Below are 17,002 nucleotides of genomic sequence, written 5' to 3' on the forward strand. Positions count from 1 at the left end.
CAACTAACTTCTCAAGACATACTGCTAGGGCCCCAAGGCTTTTGCCAGGACCTCAAGAAGAGATGACCTTCATAGTGATGGCATCTTTGTAACAATAGGTTTAAGTAGTAGAATCTCTTGGAATAAAAATAAAATTACCATATGATTTAAGATTTTTTTCCAGAGTAAGTGAATGAAACTATACAACAGTTTAAAAAAATGTGGTATATTCACAATGGAGCTTTATGTAGTCGTAAAGAAGAATGAATTGATGTTGCTTACTGGAAAATGGATTCAATGAGAGATCACTATATTATAGGAAGTTAAAAATACTAGGATCAGAATGACGAATAGTATATTTTCTTCCATTTGTGGACCCTGTTTTTATAGCTACATTAAATTGTATACTTATGTATATATACTTACACACACACACACACACACACACACACACACACACACACACACACACGACATGCAAGGAAAGTGCAGGCTTCAGGATGGAAGGAGGCCATCAAAAAGGGGAAAGAGTAGAAGGAGAAAAGAAGGGTATGAGGCTGAATATGATCAAAATACATAATGTGTTTTAAAAAATACTCATTATTGAACCCTACAGTATATAGAATGATCATTCACCATTAAAAATGTTTAAAAAGAAAAAATACTTAGAGATAGTATAACTATGTAGGAAATCCTATGACTTTGTTGCTATGGGATAATGCTTTTTTACACTGTAAAGATTTGTCACTCATAATGGTTTAATAAGATGCTGATTGTCCAGTTTGGCCAGTAGTCAGGTAGGAAGTATAGGTAGCACAGTTAGACTAAAAGAATCTTGCGAAGAGGAAAAGCAGAGAGACACAGTCACCAGCCAGATGTAGAGGAAGAAAGACGAGAATGTCTTACTGATAAAAGATACCAAGTCACATGGCTAGACATAAATAAGAATTATGGGCTAATTTAAGTTGTAAGAGCTAGTTAATAATAAGCCTGAGCTAATAGCCAAACAGTTTATAATTAGTATAAGCTTATGTATGTTTCTTTGGAACTGGATCATTGTGTGATCGGGTAGGACAGAAACTTCCATGTACACTTTGTGCAATTGCAAGCATTAATGTGAAATTTAGCAAACTTGCAAAATAAAAACATCAACAATCTTCAGAAGTAAAACTAATCAATGAAACTAAACCATATTGCACATTTAGGTTTGGATTTTATAAAGGAAAAGAAATTTTGAATCATGCTCAAAGTGTGCATGCTTGCTCATTTTGACTGATTTTATAGCTATTCAAAATTTTTTTTTAAAAAATTAAATGACAGTTCTAGGCCAGGGAGATGGCTCAGCAAGCAAATCCTCTTGCCACTCAAGCCTGATGAGCTGAGTTTGATTATTAAGACCATGGGAGTGGAAAGGGAGACTGATCTCCCAAACTATCACCTGACCTTCATATAAGGACCATTTCATGCTTCACCCACACACATTTTGTATGTACACACAGATGCATACACAAATAATAATAAGTAATAAATAATAAATAAGTGTTGTTACACCATGTGTTTATAAGGATAGGGTTTCTCTAATCATAGGCAAATTATCTGTTAATGATGACAATGGTTTTTATTGGACAGGTTATTCGATTATGGATGATGCTAGCTATGAAAGATTGACTTTATACTGGTGAAAAGTAACATTCATTCAGGAGAAAACTTCCAAACTGTGATGTTTGGAACTGAATCTCTTCCTGGGCTGTCAATATCTGTTACAACACTAGTCTGTGAGGCTGGGTACTATGATATCATCACTACAGATGTCAACACCTACATTATTTTAGGAAATGAAGGAAAACTGAATAGTCATCAAAGCAACTAATTCCTAGAGGGAAACAAGAATGTCACTGTTAATGTCTGAATTGCAAAGTTATAATTAGTACCTAAAAGCAAGTTATGCTTTATATCAATCATGCTGGTTTGTAATTTTGAAAAATATTCTTTTTTTTTTTGAAGGGAGCAGGCACAGGTCTTTGGATCTTTGAATATGGAGCCTATAAGCTGTTGGTATGCAGCATATTACCAGAGAATAAGGGAGGTAAACAATGTAAATCACCTTGTTTTCAAATTTGCACTGACCTTGGGCTTTTCCTGTAGACAGACATCTATAAATGATCATTTGCATATTGAGGCCCTCCTGCAGCCAAATGTTGTCCATCACTTGAATAATCTGCAGAACAAGCATATCTTGCCGAAGATCATCCCCAGCCTGTCAAAACAAGATTGCAGGCTCACACCTCTCCACAAGTGCCAATCAAAGCATCCCAATGTGGTCTATACCAATTTCCCCAAAGAATTTCATTCCAGCTCAATTTAGGGTGGTTTCATTAGCACCAAGAGTGAGCACCCCATGCTTCTGACAGCAGACAAAGAGAGGGAGATTTGGCCTTTAAAGGGGTAGAGGAGCTCCAGCTGTCGAATGAGAAGCACTGCTTGGGATGCTGACTTTGATAGTAATCTCCTCATTCTTTATCCACACACAGTTTCTTCGACTCAAAGTCTAATGCAGCAAGGCAGAATGAATGTTTACTCAGGTTTCATCTCAACCAAGAGAGATTAGGAAGTGAAGATGACTTGCTCTGACTTAAGCCTATGCACAGAAATGCAATTAGAATCCCTGCTGCTTATTCACTATGCCACAAAGAGCACACGTGTGATGTGGTACCTGTGAGTCTTTGGCCTCTACTGTGGAAGATTCAAGATGGTTTTCAGAGGAAACCATCTCTGAAAATAAGAAACAACAAATAGGTGGTTTTCATCCTACATGAACAAGCACAATGGGTTCCAAAGGGAAAAAAACTCTGTGCTTTCACATAAGTGAGAGTTTGGTTATTCAACTGTCCTCAGATTTATGCAAAGACAACTCCTGCTGAAGTTGCTTTCTTTTTTTTCTTCATGAAACAGAACATTTTGTGATCACTGGTGCTGAAGGTTCTGAGAGTAAAAGGCCATGTGAGCATCATTATCTTCATTTCCAAAATTAGCCAGAGTTCACCAAAGATTCACCCCAGGACATTGTTGCATAACTGACTGTATTCACTAGATGAATGGCAGCTCATACTTCCACTTACCCCTCCTTGTCAGTGTCTCCTTGTGACCTGCCCACCCCATCTACAACCCTTTTACTTCCGCATGGTTCATATGAAGACTGAATTTCTCCTTATTTGTTTTTTATTTATAGAGAAAAGGAAATAATCCAATTTACTGAAATAGGCAAGTGGTGATTCATTCCTATAATTTTAGCATTTCGGAGGTAGAGGCTGGAGGATCAGGAGTTCAAAGATAGCAGCCTACATGAAACCTTCTCTTCCTTCAAAAATAAGAAGAAAAACAGGAGAAAAGAAACGACAACAAAACCAAGACTAAACATGGTTGGTGAGATGGTTAAATGGTTGAGTGAGTAAAGGCCATGCTTGATGAGTTCAATTCCCAGGACTGATGTGATGGAGGAAGAAAACCAACTCCCAAAAGACCTTCATTCATGCTCCATCATGAATGTGTGTGTGTGTGGGTGTAACAAAAAATAACCAAGTACTTAAAGTAGTTTATACTATCCAGGTTCCAGGTGATATCACCATTTTTTTTTTTATAATTTTTTAATCTAGACAAAAAGACAATTCTGCTTCTGGAAGCTTCTCACACATTTCACTATGCCATTCAAAAGTGATTCTCTGCGTTCATTCATTCAAGCTTAGTTAAGATTTGAACTGAAGGATACTTGGCAGTTAGCCAGCAGCATTTGATTTATTGCCAATCAACTTGGCATGCACCATAATTCTGTAAAGAGACAGACTCTAAAATAATTGGGAAACCTCTGTGTTTTTGCCAAAGGAAAATAACTGAAATCATTTCTTTTAGTGAGCAATAAATCAATAGTTCTGCTCATGGAATCAATTTTGAGATTCAGGAAAGTTAGTGTACCTTAAAAATAACACCGATGTTTTCACCCATTGGATCAGCATTGATGAAAGTGATCTTCAATGGCAAAGCATTAGATGTGAAATATGAGCATGCCTATAGGAGAAGAGAAAAATGGTGAGCAAAATCAAGCAAAGACAACACCTTTGTGAAAAATCACAGCCCCTTGAAGATTTTGCTAGATGAGTAAACAAAAGAAATAAGTATAATTTTATACTTTGGAACAAAGAATTGTATTTGTCAAAATTAAACAAACTAACATTAGTTTTCCAATTGCAATGTTTGCCATAGTACGCTTTTCTTCTTACCTTGCTTTCTACAGTTTTGGGAACCTACCATCAACCATATTCCATACTATTAAGTGGAAAATTTCACAACTAATTCTCAAGCTTTAAATTGCACATTCTTCTGAGTTCCATGATGAAGTCCTGTACCATCTCACTATCTTATCAGTATGATAACAACCTTTGTGTAGTGTATTCATGTGGAATAAGGTATAAACAGGGAAAAACCACAGTCTTTATAGACTTGAGTCCACATATTTTTCAGGGTATTGTAGCACATACCCTCCTCAAATAAGGGCGTTAAATATTGTACTTTAAAGTAGAGAATCCCACTTTTTAGTAGGTTAAAATCCTTCGACCACAATTTTCAACCCTATTCCAAATTATTAAATGGAAAATTACAGACCTAATTCTCAAGCTTCAAATTTCAGATCCTCTGAGAAGCATGATGAAGTCACATACCATCTCACTCTCTTATGAGAATGAGAACATGCCTTGTGTAGCCTAAGTGTGGTGTTTTGAATAAGAAGTGTCCTTCATAAACTCGTATGTTTGAATTCTTGATCTACAGTTGCTGGCGATGTTTGGGGAGGTTATGGAAACGTTTGGAAATGGAGTCTTGCTGGAAGACCAACACTAGGGATCTCCCATTTCCTGCTTTCTCTCTCTCTCTGTTTCCTATGTGTGGGTAGAAATGTGATTAGCTTCTGCTTCAGGTGCCTGTTATGACTTTCCCACCATGATGGACTCTATCCCTCTGGAACTGCTAGCCAGAATAAACCCTTCTTCCCTGAAGTGGCTTTAAAAAGTGACAGAAAAGTGACTAAACCCAGTAGCAGAAAAGTGACTAACACATCAAAGAATGGAGACAGATACACTCATTCTTAGAATAAACTAAGAGGTATGTAGACGTCTTGTTTTTTATAGTTGGCTAAGAGATGAAAACTAAATTTGCTATTTAAAAAAATCATTTTCTTTCAATTTGTTTTGCCCTGGAATATGTTTTAAAGAAATATGGATCTGAGAGATCTGACTTCTAATCCTGACTCCCTTTTTTATTAGATATAAGATTTTAAAATTATTGTCTAATGTATCTCACTATACTGTAGAGTAGAGAATAAGAAACTTTTTGTGCAGTTTTGTAAAAGATAAAAGAATTAATGATTATGAGATGCATTCTGCTGAGCTTGAGAATAAAAGGGTACTTAAATATTAAAACATTACTTTGTTAGTTAATGTGTTCTCCATAGATAACAACACAGCCTCATTTTCTTCTTTCCTCACATTTCCTACTTGTATCTTAAATTTTTCACTGTTGACTGTCTCCACTCAACTTTCCCTTTTGTTTATTCTTCCAATTTATTTGGGGGTTGAAAGACTTCTTGTGCATAAATTTCTAGAGAAGTCATATTGAGGCCAAAGAGCTAAATCGATACTAAAGAAAAGAACAGGATTTGTTATGTTCAATCCATCAAGTCAGTAAAATATGATATCAATATGGATTGAAGGATGAGTTTGGATATGTGTATCTGACATCTGAAATCAGTATACACTAAGAAGAAAGGGATCTATTTTTTTAACTCAGTTGTCAACACAAATCTTATCTAATTTCTGAGCAAACACAAACTTTTGCATGCTGAATCAATTTGAGTTTGATAGTTTGAAAGGTGGGGCTGGATGAGAAGCACATATTTCTGCTGTAGGAGTCATATGATCCTGTAGTGAATTATATGATCTTGTTATGCTATGAAATTATTAGTAAATGTTATGATCTTATCAGGTTATAGAATTAAGGAATCCTATATTAGACAGAAATAAGCCTAGATAAATTCTGAATTCCAGTTTGTGGGCCTTGTTTTGAAGGCTGGCAGCTCAAGAGAACAGAAAAAGCCAAAAGGTGACTGAAACATGCCTTAGACGCTCTTATTTTTCTTGACTCTATTCTGCTTCCATTGTTTCATTTCTTGTTTTAACACACAGTATATTTAGTGAGAGTCATGTAAAAAGTATTCTATTCTCAACAACTGCAATGCACACACAGTTATCTGGATGCAAAGAGAAAGAAGCATTGCATTTAGTTAAAGTGTCAGTGAAAACTGGCATGAACGTATACACATGTGTATTAACATGAAAATTCACGAAGAAATTTGTTACAGTTGAATGAAGAGGAATCAGAAGAATAAAGTCATTTGGAGATGAACTAGATCTTGAAGATTATGAGCAGCATGAATATTAGTAAATAGGCAGAGGAAGGGTTTCCTGGGTAGGAAAAAGCAAACCACAAAAGACAACTTAAGAGAAGAAGTTTGAAAGGTGGACTAAAAGCATCATGATAAAGGGGCAGGGAGGACTGAATCAAAGTCTTGCAGGTTATTTTATGTTTGGTGAAACCAGAAGAAAGAAAGGAAGATTAAAGGTGAAAGAGAGAAAAAGGTATGACCTCTGTCCTTGAGAAGCAGAGGTGATTGGCATAGATATAAAAATAGTTGACAAAAAGGAAACCTGTAAGTAAATAAAATGCCTGATCCTTGCTTTTCCATCCACGAAGACAGACTGCATTAAGAGAATCTCAACTTTATCATCTGGTTCATACCTCAGCAACTCAAATAGAAATCAAGGAATCGTACAATTAGCGGTTCCCTGGGGGAGGCATGGTTGAGAATTTTTCTTGTAAAGAGAACACAACACAAGCCTAAGACCCTTGCTGTCTGCCTTTGAGAACTATGCTTTACAACATAAATTGTGTAAGGCCCGAGCTTTTCTCCCACTGATAAATCCCAGACTCAAGTCTTTCGCACATTCACTTAACTCATAGGATTCACTCCAGTGTGAACTCTCCAGTATACTGTGAACTAGGAGTGGTAGTGGTATACATACACCAGATAGCTTTTTTATGTCATGTGTAAGGTGTCTTTGACAAACAATGGGACTGGTGCTATAACAGAACTCATATTCATTACGCTTATAAAGTCCCTTACCAATGTGAATTTTTTTGTTGTATAATGAGGTATGAATTGTGACTGCATATGTTTACATGGCTAGACATCCAGAGAGTGGCTTTGTTCATCTGGTGCCTGATACACAGAAAGAGACTGAATGCCTTGTCCCTGTAGAAATTAGTTCGATACGGAAAATAACCAGGCTAGCTAAAGGATAGAACAATTATATTTTTATTATTATAAAGGAAAAACTCACGAGACAGGAACGGGAAGTCCAAGGTAAACTGTGTTGTGGGAGTACCAGAGAGAGAGAGAGAGAGAGAGAGAGAGAGAGAGAGAGAGAGAGAGAGAGAGAGAGAGAGAGAGAGAGAGAGAGAGAAGGATGGATGGAGGGAGGGAGGGAGGGAGGGAGGGAGAGAGAGAGGGAGAGAGGGAGGGAGAGGAAGCCACGCCTTAACTAGGCTCCACCTCTTAAAGATGATTGGTTAACAAAGCTTACCCCGCCATGTCACATTGCTTTCAATAGCTTTTTCACTGGCAGTCAACAACTCAGAGTTCTAAGTGGCAGATCTTCCCAACTGCCTACATGTATGTGTTTGACTCTGGTGCTGGAGATTTTGATAATGAGTGAGACATTTTCTCTAACTGAAGGCCTTGCTACGCTCTCGGCTTGCACGCTGCTTCTCCCCAGTGTAGACTCTAGAAAGCTCTGTAAGCATCTCTATTCCAGCAAGAGCTTTACCGCATTCATTTCGGCTGTAAGGTTTGTCATTGCACTGCTCAGTAGGACTGGAGGACAGATTAAATGGTGCCATGAGAATGTCATATGGTTATTTCAGTTCTTGCTATGGCTGTGCCGCAGAAGCTCATCTCTGTTCCAGAGAGGGTCGCGGCAAATAGGGCCAGGAGGCGGCTCTACTTGGGGCAGCTCCTGAGCTTCTTGACAGTACTTCCAGTGTAGGGAAGGAATGTAGCTTTAACAACAGGGTGAGCACCTCCCTCGCTGTTGACTACTGGTCCAGCCAGCTCACCCTGGCTTCCGAGGACCAGTCCTTAGCACAAACACTGCCTACAGCAAACTCCTACCCCAATGCATGTCTAAACCACAATGTACTTATAATTTTAGCTCCCAAAATTAAATCATATTTCCTTAAACTACCTCTCTCTGTGTGTCTCTTTCTTTCTCTCTGTCTCTGTCTCTGTCTCTCTCTCTCTCAAAAAAGAAGCAAAAACCAAGAACTGGTGTTTGTGATCCCATTTTTCTTTCTATATTAAGCATCTCTAACATGCTTTAACCTTTATCTATTTATTAGTCAATGGATACAGCTAATATTTGAAAACTCAAACAACTTTTAAACCATTAGTAATGTTTTAAATTTTAGCCCAGATGGACCTATGCCAATTTATAGGATTTAGTGTTTTGATATTTTTCCCCAAATATGTTTTTGAGGCATGTCAGGAAAGTTTGTAAAAGGGTCTTGACAGTAGCAAAGTCATTGAGATGATGTTGTAAAATAAAATATTTTGCAAGCTTTTTGTATTTACATCAGTAGTAGATTGATTTTCTCTCGTTAGCTGTTGGTTTTGTTGTCTTATGACTTGACTTCAGTATCATTTACTGTTCATGCACGATAGCTTAACCTCTTCACTTTTAAATCTCACTTATCAATCATTTTCCCTATTAGTGTCTTTCTACTCTAGCATTTTCGAGAGGGAGGATAATAAAGCTTAGTGGGAATAAAGGAGAAAGAGAGATTCCAGTCAGATAAAAGTTATTGAGGAGGTGCCACATGACAGAGGATTAGGAATAGAAGGCTTAGGAAGTCATGAGTCTGAAAACACTAGGGAAGACTTTACAGACACGGATAAAAATCACAAAATAAGTAACACACTGATGCATATTAAATTGAATCAAAATGGATTTGGATAACTAAAGAGATTAATGTAATAGACACATTATCCACATAATATAAATAGGCATGAAATTGTAACCAGCTCTGCCAGCTGGTCCAACCCTTCATAACTCAGAGGGATATGGAAAAGTTTCATGCATGAAGCTCTCAATTCAATAATCCCAGGTGGTAAAAGACATCCACTCAGTTTGAGAAATACCGTTGTTTGTGTTTTTCATTTTTCAATAAACTGATAGTTTCTTTCTAAACCAACAAATACACCGCTACATGATCAATGGTTTTCCAACTCAGCAAAATAAATACAATATATACAGTGTGGAGAGGATTAAACTATTTTCTTTAAGGTAGTTGCACTATTCATTTGTGAATCATTTATGCTATGTAAAAATGTTTGATGAACTAAAGAATAAAAGAATAAGCAGCCCATTTATCTATTAAATATATTGACTTACATCACGATCGATTCCTTTTATGCACAGTGCTGGGTCCAGAGGAAGATGACAAGTCTTTATATCTTTAAAGAATTCTTCTAGACTGCCAATCTCTTTCTTTAGAACATCCTGTGAGAAAAAAATAATCAGAAAAAAACAATGCTTAAAAAATTGTAAAGAACTCAAGTCTTTGAGTTACACGTTTCTTGTATTGATTAAATAAACTCTTTACCTCGGGGGGTGATGCTGTGATGGACTGTGGGATCAGGTGGGTGGCAAATGACATATGATGGAACAGCAGGAAAGACACAATAGGAGGGGTGGTGAAAGCACACAGCAAAAGAGTTCATGTCCTTTCTCAAAGACCGCAAGTTCAACCAGAAGCAAATCTCATGCCAAGCATTGTGCAGTGGTCAAAAACCAGGACCAGTTGGACTTGACTGTAGTCCACTGATTTCAAATCCTGTGTTAAGCAATTATTTACTTGATCTTTAAAAATAATTTCCTGAAATCTTCATTTATAGCTATCAGGTATTATATGTAATAGTTAACACATTTTACTAAAATTATTTATATACATTGGTAAAACAATGACACAAACGTTAATGAGACTATGCTGTCAGGAACAACAATGTGAACAACTGTTCATTCAATACCAGTGAGGACATTTCTAGCTTTTTTTCATCCAAGGTTTGAAAATACTTCTTGTGAATGATAAAGCTGAAATTTAATTTGGTTAGTAGAGTTTACCTCAGGAAAGTTTCTTAGCTCTTATTCTTGATTCATGTCAAATGGTAAAATCTGTTTCTCCCAGGATCTAGACGGATGGAAAATTCCACCCTGATATTTTTCTGCTACTTTCCTTCTTGTGTTATCTATATGTGGGTTTGCCTGATGATTTCATGAAGGGGAATCTATGCTCCTCAATTTTCCCCAGGAGCTGCACAGTGCTCATACACAGAAAGATGTTGCCAACAGCTCTGACCACTTACGTCACAGGTAAATTAGCCAGGACATATGTTTTGACCTTTGTTGCACGTTTTCTCTAAAGTGGCAGTATTGTTACAGGAAAATAAGAGAACTCAGCACTCACCCTCTCCCTGGTTTGGCCAAACTGTCAATCAAACAATTTTCCTTTAAGAGCTGAGTTTCCATTCCTAACTTCTCTGAGGTGTCAGCGAACCTAAGGTGGAGTTTTGAGGGACAGAGAGTGTGGTGACACGCCCATTAAGCAAAAACCTCTTCGCCATTTTCTGCAGTTAGATTTAATCAGTGCTTTTCATTTAAACAGAAATTTAAATATTTTTTTAAAAAAGCACCATCAAGATGGGAGATCAGCAGGTGAAAGGGCTTCTCAAGTTAGTCTGGCAACCTGAATTTGATCTCCAAACCTCAAAGTAGAAGAGAACCAACTCCTAAAAGTTGTACTCTGATTCCCACGGCCACACCATGGCATGTGTACACTCCCTGACACATCATACACATCCACAACATAAAGAAAATAAAATTCACAAGAGCACTATTTAGGGATCATCATGGAAGAGGGAGTAGAAAATTGATGAGTTGAAGGTAGCTGTTGATGTAAAAATGTGTGTTTTTGACATGATAGGGCTATTGCATGCATGAACTAACAGTGACTGTGATTGCCTGAATGAGACTTACATAGGATGGAACCAGCCAAAATTCTAACATGGATGGGGTAGGGGCTCACAAAGTCCCACCCTTAGCTGAAGACCTATTGATGATTCTTGGCTACTGGGAGAGGAAGAGTCAACTTCCTCTGAGATGAAGCCTTGATGATGGGTTGCCACATGCTCTGATGATAGCCTTATATCCATTCACATACTGAAGTAATAAGTGGACTCTAGTTTGAAAAAAAATGGATAAAGTTGGGAGGGAAAAATGTTACAGAAGACAGAGGGGGATTTGAGAGGAAGGAATGAGGGTGGATTTAATTACATTATACATATGCATTTAATTCACAAACAAATATATATATATATAATATGAAAGTTTTAAAAAGAGATACTCATTACACCTTCTATCTTTTGTTTATCTTCCCATTATTTCCATATGAAAAGGTATTTTTTTTAAAAAACCAACACTGCCAGTTAGGTGAAAAAGTTAGTAATACCAGTGGCTTTCTAGAACTTGATGTAAGCTATCCAAGCAGTACCAGTATTATTCAGCTCTGGTGTATAGCTGAACCTTAAGGAATTATAAATCAAGAGATGAGAAACAAACCTAAATCCAAATTTCTGGAAAGTTCTACCAATTTATGTAATTTGCTATTCTTTTTTATTAATGGAGAAATTCGAGGATTTAAAAGATATTACCTTTCATATGCCTGAAGTATCCTTGGGGTATTTATATATTTCCCACTTAAAGAATACATTCTGTGTTTATCCATTTTGGCTCCATTACCTCTTACATAGGTGAAGTAGTATACTTTCTGGCATTTTTATTAAAGGTAATGACTTTCAGTAGGAAAATCCTAGTTTATGAAACAAATTTAGGACCATTGTGAAATAATCCCTTTGTACACCATGAGGATTTGTCACTGTGATTGGTTTAATAAACAAGCTGACTGGACAATAGATGAACAGGATAGAGTTAAGCTGGAAAGTCAAATTGAGAATGCTGGGAAGGAAAGGGGCAGACTCAAAATCTTGAGCCAGATGCAGAGGGAGCAGGAGATAAACATGCCATGCTAATAAAGGTACTACTATATGGCAGGGGGTAAATAAGAAACATGAGTTTACTGGAAATGTCAGAGATAGTTATTAACAAGCCTGAGCTATGGGCCAAACATTTATAATTAATATTACACCTCTGAGTGATTATTTGAGAATGACCACAATAAGAAAAACTCTACCAGCATAGAACATTTTGTATGTTGTTATTTTCATAGAGTCTGTTGAGCATTCTTATTGATTTTAGGCAGTGCAAAGGAATTGAGGTTCCTTGAAGACAAGATCATGCTTTAGCCATAATTTCTAGCCTTAACTTCTTGTCTGTGGTAAGTACTCAACTGCTTTTGAATAATGCTCCTTATGCAGAGGGTGGGTGTCCACTGCCCTCCTGTTTATGCAACATCAAGCTTAAAACAACCTCCTTAATGGTCTGCATCAATGAATGGAGCTAATGATGCAGATAATTAAAAAGCTCCAATGTGTTTTAAGTCAAGAAAAAGAATAGTTAGATGCAGTTATGCTGCTGAGAAATAGGCAGAATACTTTAGTTATTATATGTTAATTTTTCTCAACCTGTCTGTTGGCACCCCTTTGGGGGTTGAACAACCCTTTCACAGGGGTCATCTAAGACCATCATAAAACATAGATATCTACATTATCATTCATAACAGTAGCAAAATTATAGTTATGAAGGAGAAGCAAAAATAATTTTGTGTTGGGAGGGGTCAATGCAATATAAGGAACTATATCAAAGGATTGTGCAACATTAGGAATGTTGAGAACCTCTGTTATATGCAGATCTTAATATAAAAATATGACTACCCATAATACTGTTGATGTTTATTTAATTAATTTTATTTGTTATAAAAATGCTTCTTAGAACAGCATAGAACTGGACTGTGACCCTCTCTCAGAAGGCTGATTATGTCACAGTGTCAAGGTTGTAACCTCAGGGGTCTATAGTGATCACCAAGTGGTTAAAAATAACTAGTGCTTCCTGGTCTTCCAGAGGATTTGAGTTCTGTTCCCAGAGCCTAAAACAGGAAGCTCACAACTCCCTGTAACCACAGTGTCAGGGCCCTACTGCCTTTCATGGGCCTATGGGAACACCTACACTCATGTAATATACTCACAAAGGGACATATTCACACACACACACACACACACACACACACACACACACTATTAAGAGTAAAATAAAATTTAAAAAAAAAATATCTCCTGATGTGGGATTCCCCTCTATATGCCGTGAATACCATTGGTTAATAACCAAACTGACTTAGGCCTGAGCAGGGCAGAATATAGGTAGGCAGGGAAAACTAAACTGAATGCTGGGAGAAAGAAGATAGAATCATAAGATGTCATGTAGTCCCACCAGAGAGAGAGAGACACCTCGTGGTGATACACAGATTAATAGAGATGGGTTAATTTAAGATATGAGTTAGCTGGAAATACGCTTAAGCTATTGGCCAAACAGTATTGCAAATAATATGGTTTCTGTGTGATTATTTCGGGGCTGAGCATCTGGGAACAAACAAGTGGCCTCCTACAACAATCTCCTCAGGACATTTTTTTTTTGCTCAAACTGCTTTCAAGTATGTATCTTCTTGTTGTGACCTGTCTGGGTCACACACGGCTCCTGACATACCAAAGTCATTTGTATCCTAGTGACTGAGAATCCCATTAATTTTAAGAAAAACAAATGAAAAAAAAATACTTGATTGGAAATTTTTGTGACTAAGTGTATTTGAGAAATAAAACCGAAACGGTTGGTTCCAAGGTAGGCATTTTACATTATTCAAAGATTGATCTCTACCAACCCGTCTCTGAGGGTCACTGGCCGACTTGACTTTCTCTCCGATATCACCCAGAAGTTTGACAAGTTTCTGCTCCTTGGAAAGCTCATCGTTCAGGGCTTCTCCTACACAGAACTGGAGAGCGGCCGACAGCTTCTGATACCAGCTTTGAAAGAAGGCTTCACCTTGTGCATCCCTCAGCAGCCTGGAGGAAAACAAAAGCAGGTCCTGTGTCTGAAGGAGACTTAAAAAAGAGAGAAAACACCTCCGGCAATAGCGATAAGTATATTTTAGACTAATCTGTATGTGGTGGCTTGGGGCAGTTTAGCAGCTTAAAATGGGGAGAATGCTGCTTATTTGTTGGCAGTTATCAAATTTCATCTGATAGCTAATGAGGCTCCAAGAGAGAAGAATCAATAAAAATGCTGCCCTTCCTTATTTCAATTCCCAATGTACTTCTTCTTCTTTCACTCTCCTTAATTCTATAACAAACACTTTAGTCAGGAAATCTCAGAATTACTAAAATATGGGCAAGGATTGATAAACACTTTTTTCCAAGGGATGATGCTATTATTCTAGCTTTACTATGAAGGTGAACATTTTGTCGAGAATCTGCCCTAGTCCATCATGTCCAAATGCATTGATGCCACTGCACCATCAGAATGTCCCCCCATAATCTGAAGGAAAACACTGTAAAGGCAAGAGACTGTTTTGTTTGTTTCTGGACATTTCTGAGTTCAATTCTTAGCTCTACATTATATGTGCCACTTAAGCTGGAATATTCTTTTTGTGTTTTAAAAAGATATTTAATTTTTTTAAGATGTGTGTGTGTGTGTGTGTGTGTGTGTGTGTGTGTGTGTGTGTGTGTGCATATGTGTATAAGTGCCCTTGAAGGCTGGAAGAGGGTGTTGAATCCCTGGAACTGGATTTAGAGGTGATTGTGAGTCATCCGAGGTAGATGCTGGGAACTGAATTCTTGTCCTTTGCAAGAGCAGCATGTTCTTGTAACTGCTGAACAATCTCTCCTTCTTTCTCTGTGTATAAAATAATGATCCTCACTGTGTCCAGTTGTGGAGACTGTGGAGTGCTGACATAATCATGTGTCTAGCACCTTGGAGCATGGAGTCTATCTGCATTTGCAGCTTCACCACGTTAACTTCTGAATGCCTGGAAGGAAGTCTGCTCCTGAAGCCATGGAGCACAAGTGAGGATACTTGCAAGGACGGGGCATGGAGACAGGAATTTGATTATTCTGTCTTCCACTTGGCAATTTATATTGCCTTAAAAGCAATTACAATATGCTAAAACCTTGCTTTCCATTATGCCCTAAAACACAAGAGTAGAATAAAAAGGAACACTTCCTTTGAAACTTAACTACTCTCAGATCGATTCCTGTAATCTTAATTAGTCTTTAATTTTCTCCTCTTCTGAAAATAGCATTAATACTAGAAAAACTTGAAGAAAATCAGGGGTCAAGAATACGGGCAAAAAATGTTTGGCATTGTAGCAAAAAAATAAGAACAAAATTCCCAAAATCAAAAGGAAAAACAAAAAGCAAGACTAACCAAGCAAGCAAGAAAAGCTAGAAGCATGCATCAGTTGTGTTTCTCATTCCTGTTGCAAAATGTCTAAGATCACAAAGGAAGAGAGGGTTTGTTCAGGGTCATAGTCTGAGGGTGCAATCCATCACAGCAGGGGCGTGAGGCAGCTGATCACATCACATCGACAGTCGGGAAACACAACTCTGAGTGCTGATGCTTAGCTAATTTTCTTCTTTGAACTCATTTCAGAAACCCCAGCCCATTCAATGATGCTGTCAACATTGAGGGGGGGGGGTCAAAGACCCACTCTAATAACAGAATCACCAAAGTCCCTCACAGACAAAGTCAGGCCATAGACTTGTCTCCACGGTGAGTCTGGACCCTGTCAGCACCTTGGCAGTTAACATAAACCATCATAGGGAGTGTCATTCTTCATTCCCGGTTTTGCATCATTGCCCAACATATAGTATACTGCAGAGGTCCAGCGATGCTTGCTTTCATCTGTTCAAAACTCTGTTGTGTAACATCTAAAGATAAGCTGATAGAGAACGTGGTTTTAAAGCGAATGCCTTTTCATCACAAGCCTCACTGAACCAGTCCATCCTTTGCTGTCCTAAAGGATATACAACTTTGTGAAATATCAATTGTTAATTATTCCCAGAAAGCACTAGAAACATGTATACATAAGGAACACAGAGGAGCTGAGGATGCATGGCAGAAAAACACTGCTAACAAGCTTACTATTAAAGGGAGAGAAGACAATGAAAAGCTTTACTGCTTATCCCCATGATGAGAGTTTCAAATTGCCTGGCAGGTTATAAATGAACCATGACACCATTTGAAGAATCCAAAAAATGTGTCATCATGTACATGAACACAACACTGCAAGAGCAGGAAAAGCCATGTGCAACTTCAAGTTATTTTATGTAGAACTATGCCTTTCAAATTCTTGCTTCAAGGATTGCGGTGGTGTGCCCTTTTATAGTTTATTTGGGGGATTGCGGTGGTGTGCCCATTTATAGTTTATTTAGGTTCAGTGAAGTAGGGGGTTTCCATTTCCCACATACATGTTTGTCAGCATTTTCTTACACCTTGAATACTGAGCCAATTTTCTCTGAAATATTTTAGCCTCTTCCAGTTTATAAGTACAAATCCACAACCACTGAACTGCTGTGTATACATGATAAAAAGATGTTATTCTGCACAAATGAAACCTACAGCTTTTTACTAAAATAACCAAAGGAAAATGTCTTTTTTAAGGGTTGATGTTATAAGGACTGCCAGAACTGCATAGTTAATTGGTGTTTTAATGCCTTTGGTTTTTATTCTGTCAGAAATGAATTTACTTTTCTTGTAAGCCATGCATTTTCTGCTTTTTAGTCAAGAAGGAAAATATCAGTTTGATTCCTTGTCTACAGTGGAGTAGAGCAGAGGAGATTTGCATAGAGAATATGTGACTC

General features: G+C 37.6%; 1 protein-coding gene across 25 annotated transcripts in view; it reads right to left on the minus strand.

Annotated features, from left to right (window-relative positions):
* Pik3c2g (phosphatidylinositol-4-phosphate 3-kinase catalytic subunit type 2 gamma) overlaps positions 1-17,002 on the minus strand; it is a 346,977-nt gene that overhangs the window by 109,019 nt on the left and 220,956 nt on the right. For all 25 annotated transcript variants that reach the window (XR_005284220.1, XM_038318262.1, XM_038318253.1 and 22 more), the window contains 4 exons: positions 14,026-14,206; positions 9,534-9,641; positions 3,949-4,041; positions 2,107-2,236 (listed from right to left, as the gene is read on the minus strand). Coding sequence is in view for 24 of the 25 variants with exons in the window: in XM_038318262.1 (XP_038174190.1) it covers positions 2,107-2,236; positions 3,949-4,041; positions 9,534-9,641; positions 14,026-14,206 (512 nt within the window). In the remaining variant the exon portion in view is untranslated. The remainder of the gene's footprint in view (positions 1-2,106; positions 2,237-3,948; positions 4,042-9,533; positions 9,642-14,025; positions 14,207-17,002) is intronic.

This window comes from Arvicola amphibius, chromosome 2 (assembly GCF_903992535.2).
Source record: "Arvicola amphibius chromosome 2, mArvAmp1.2, whole genome shotgun sequence".
Taxonomy (NCBI): domain Eukaryota; kingdom Metazoa; phylum Chordata; class Mammalia; order Rodentia; family Cricetidae; genus Arvicola; species Arvicola amphibius.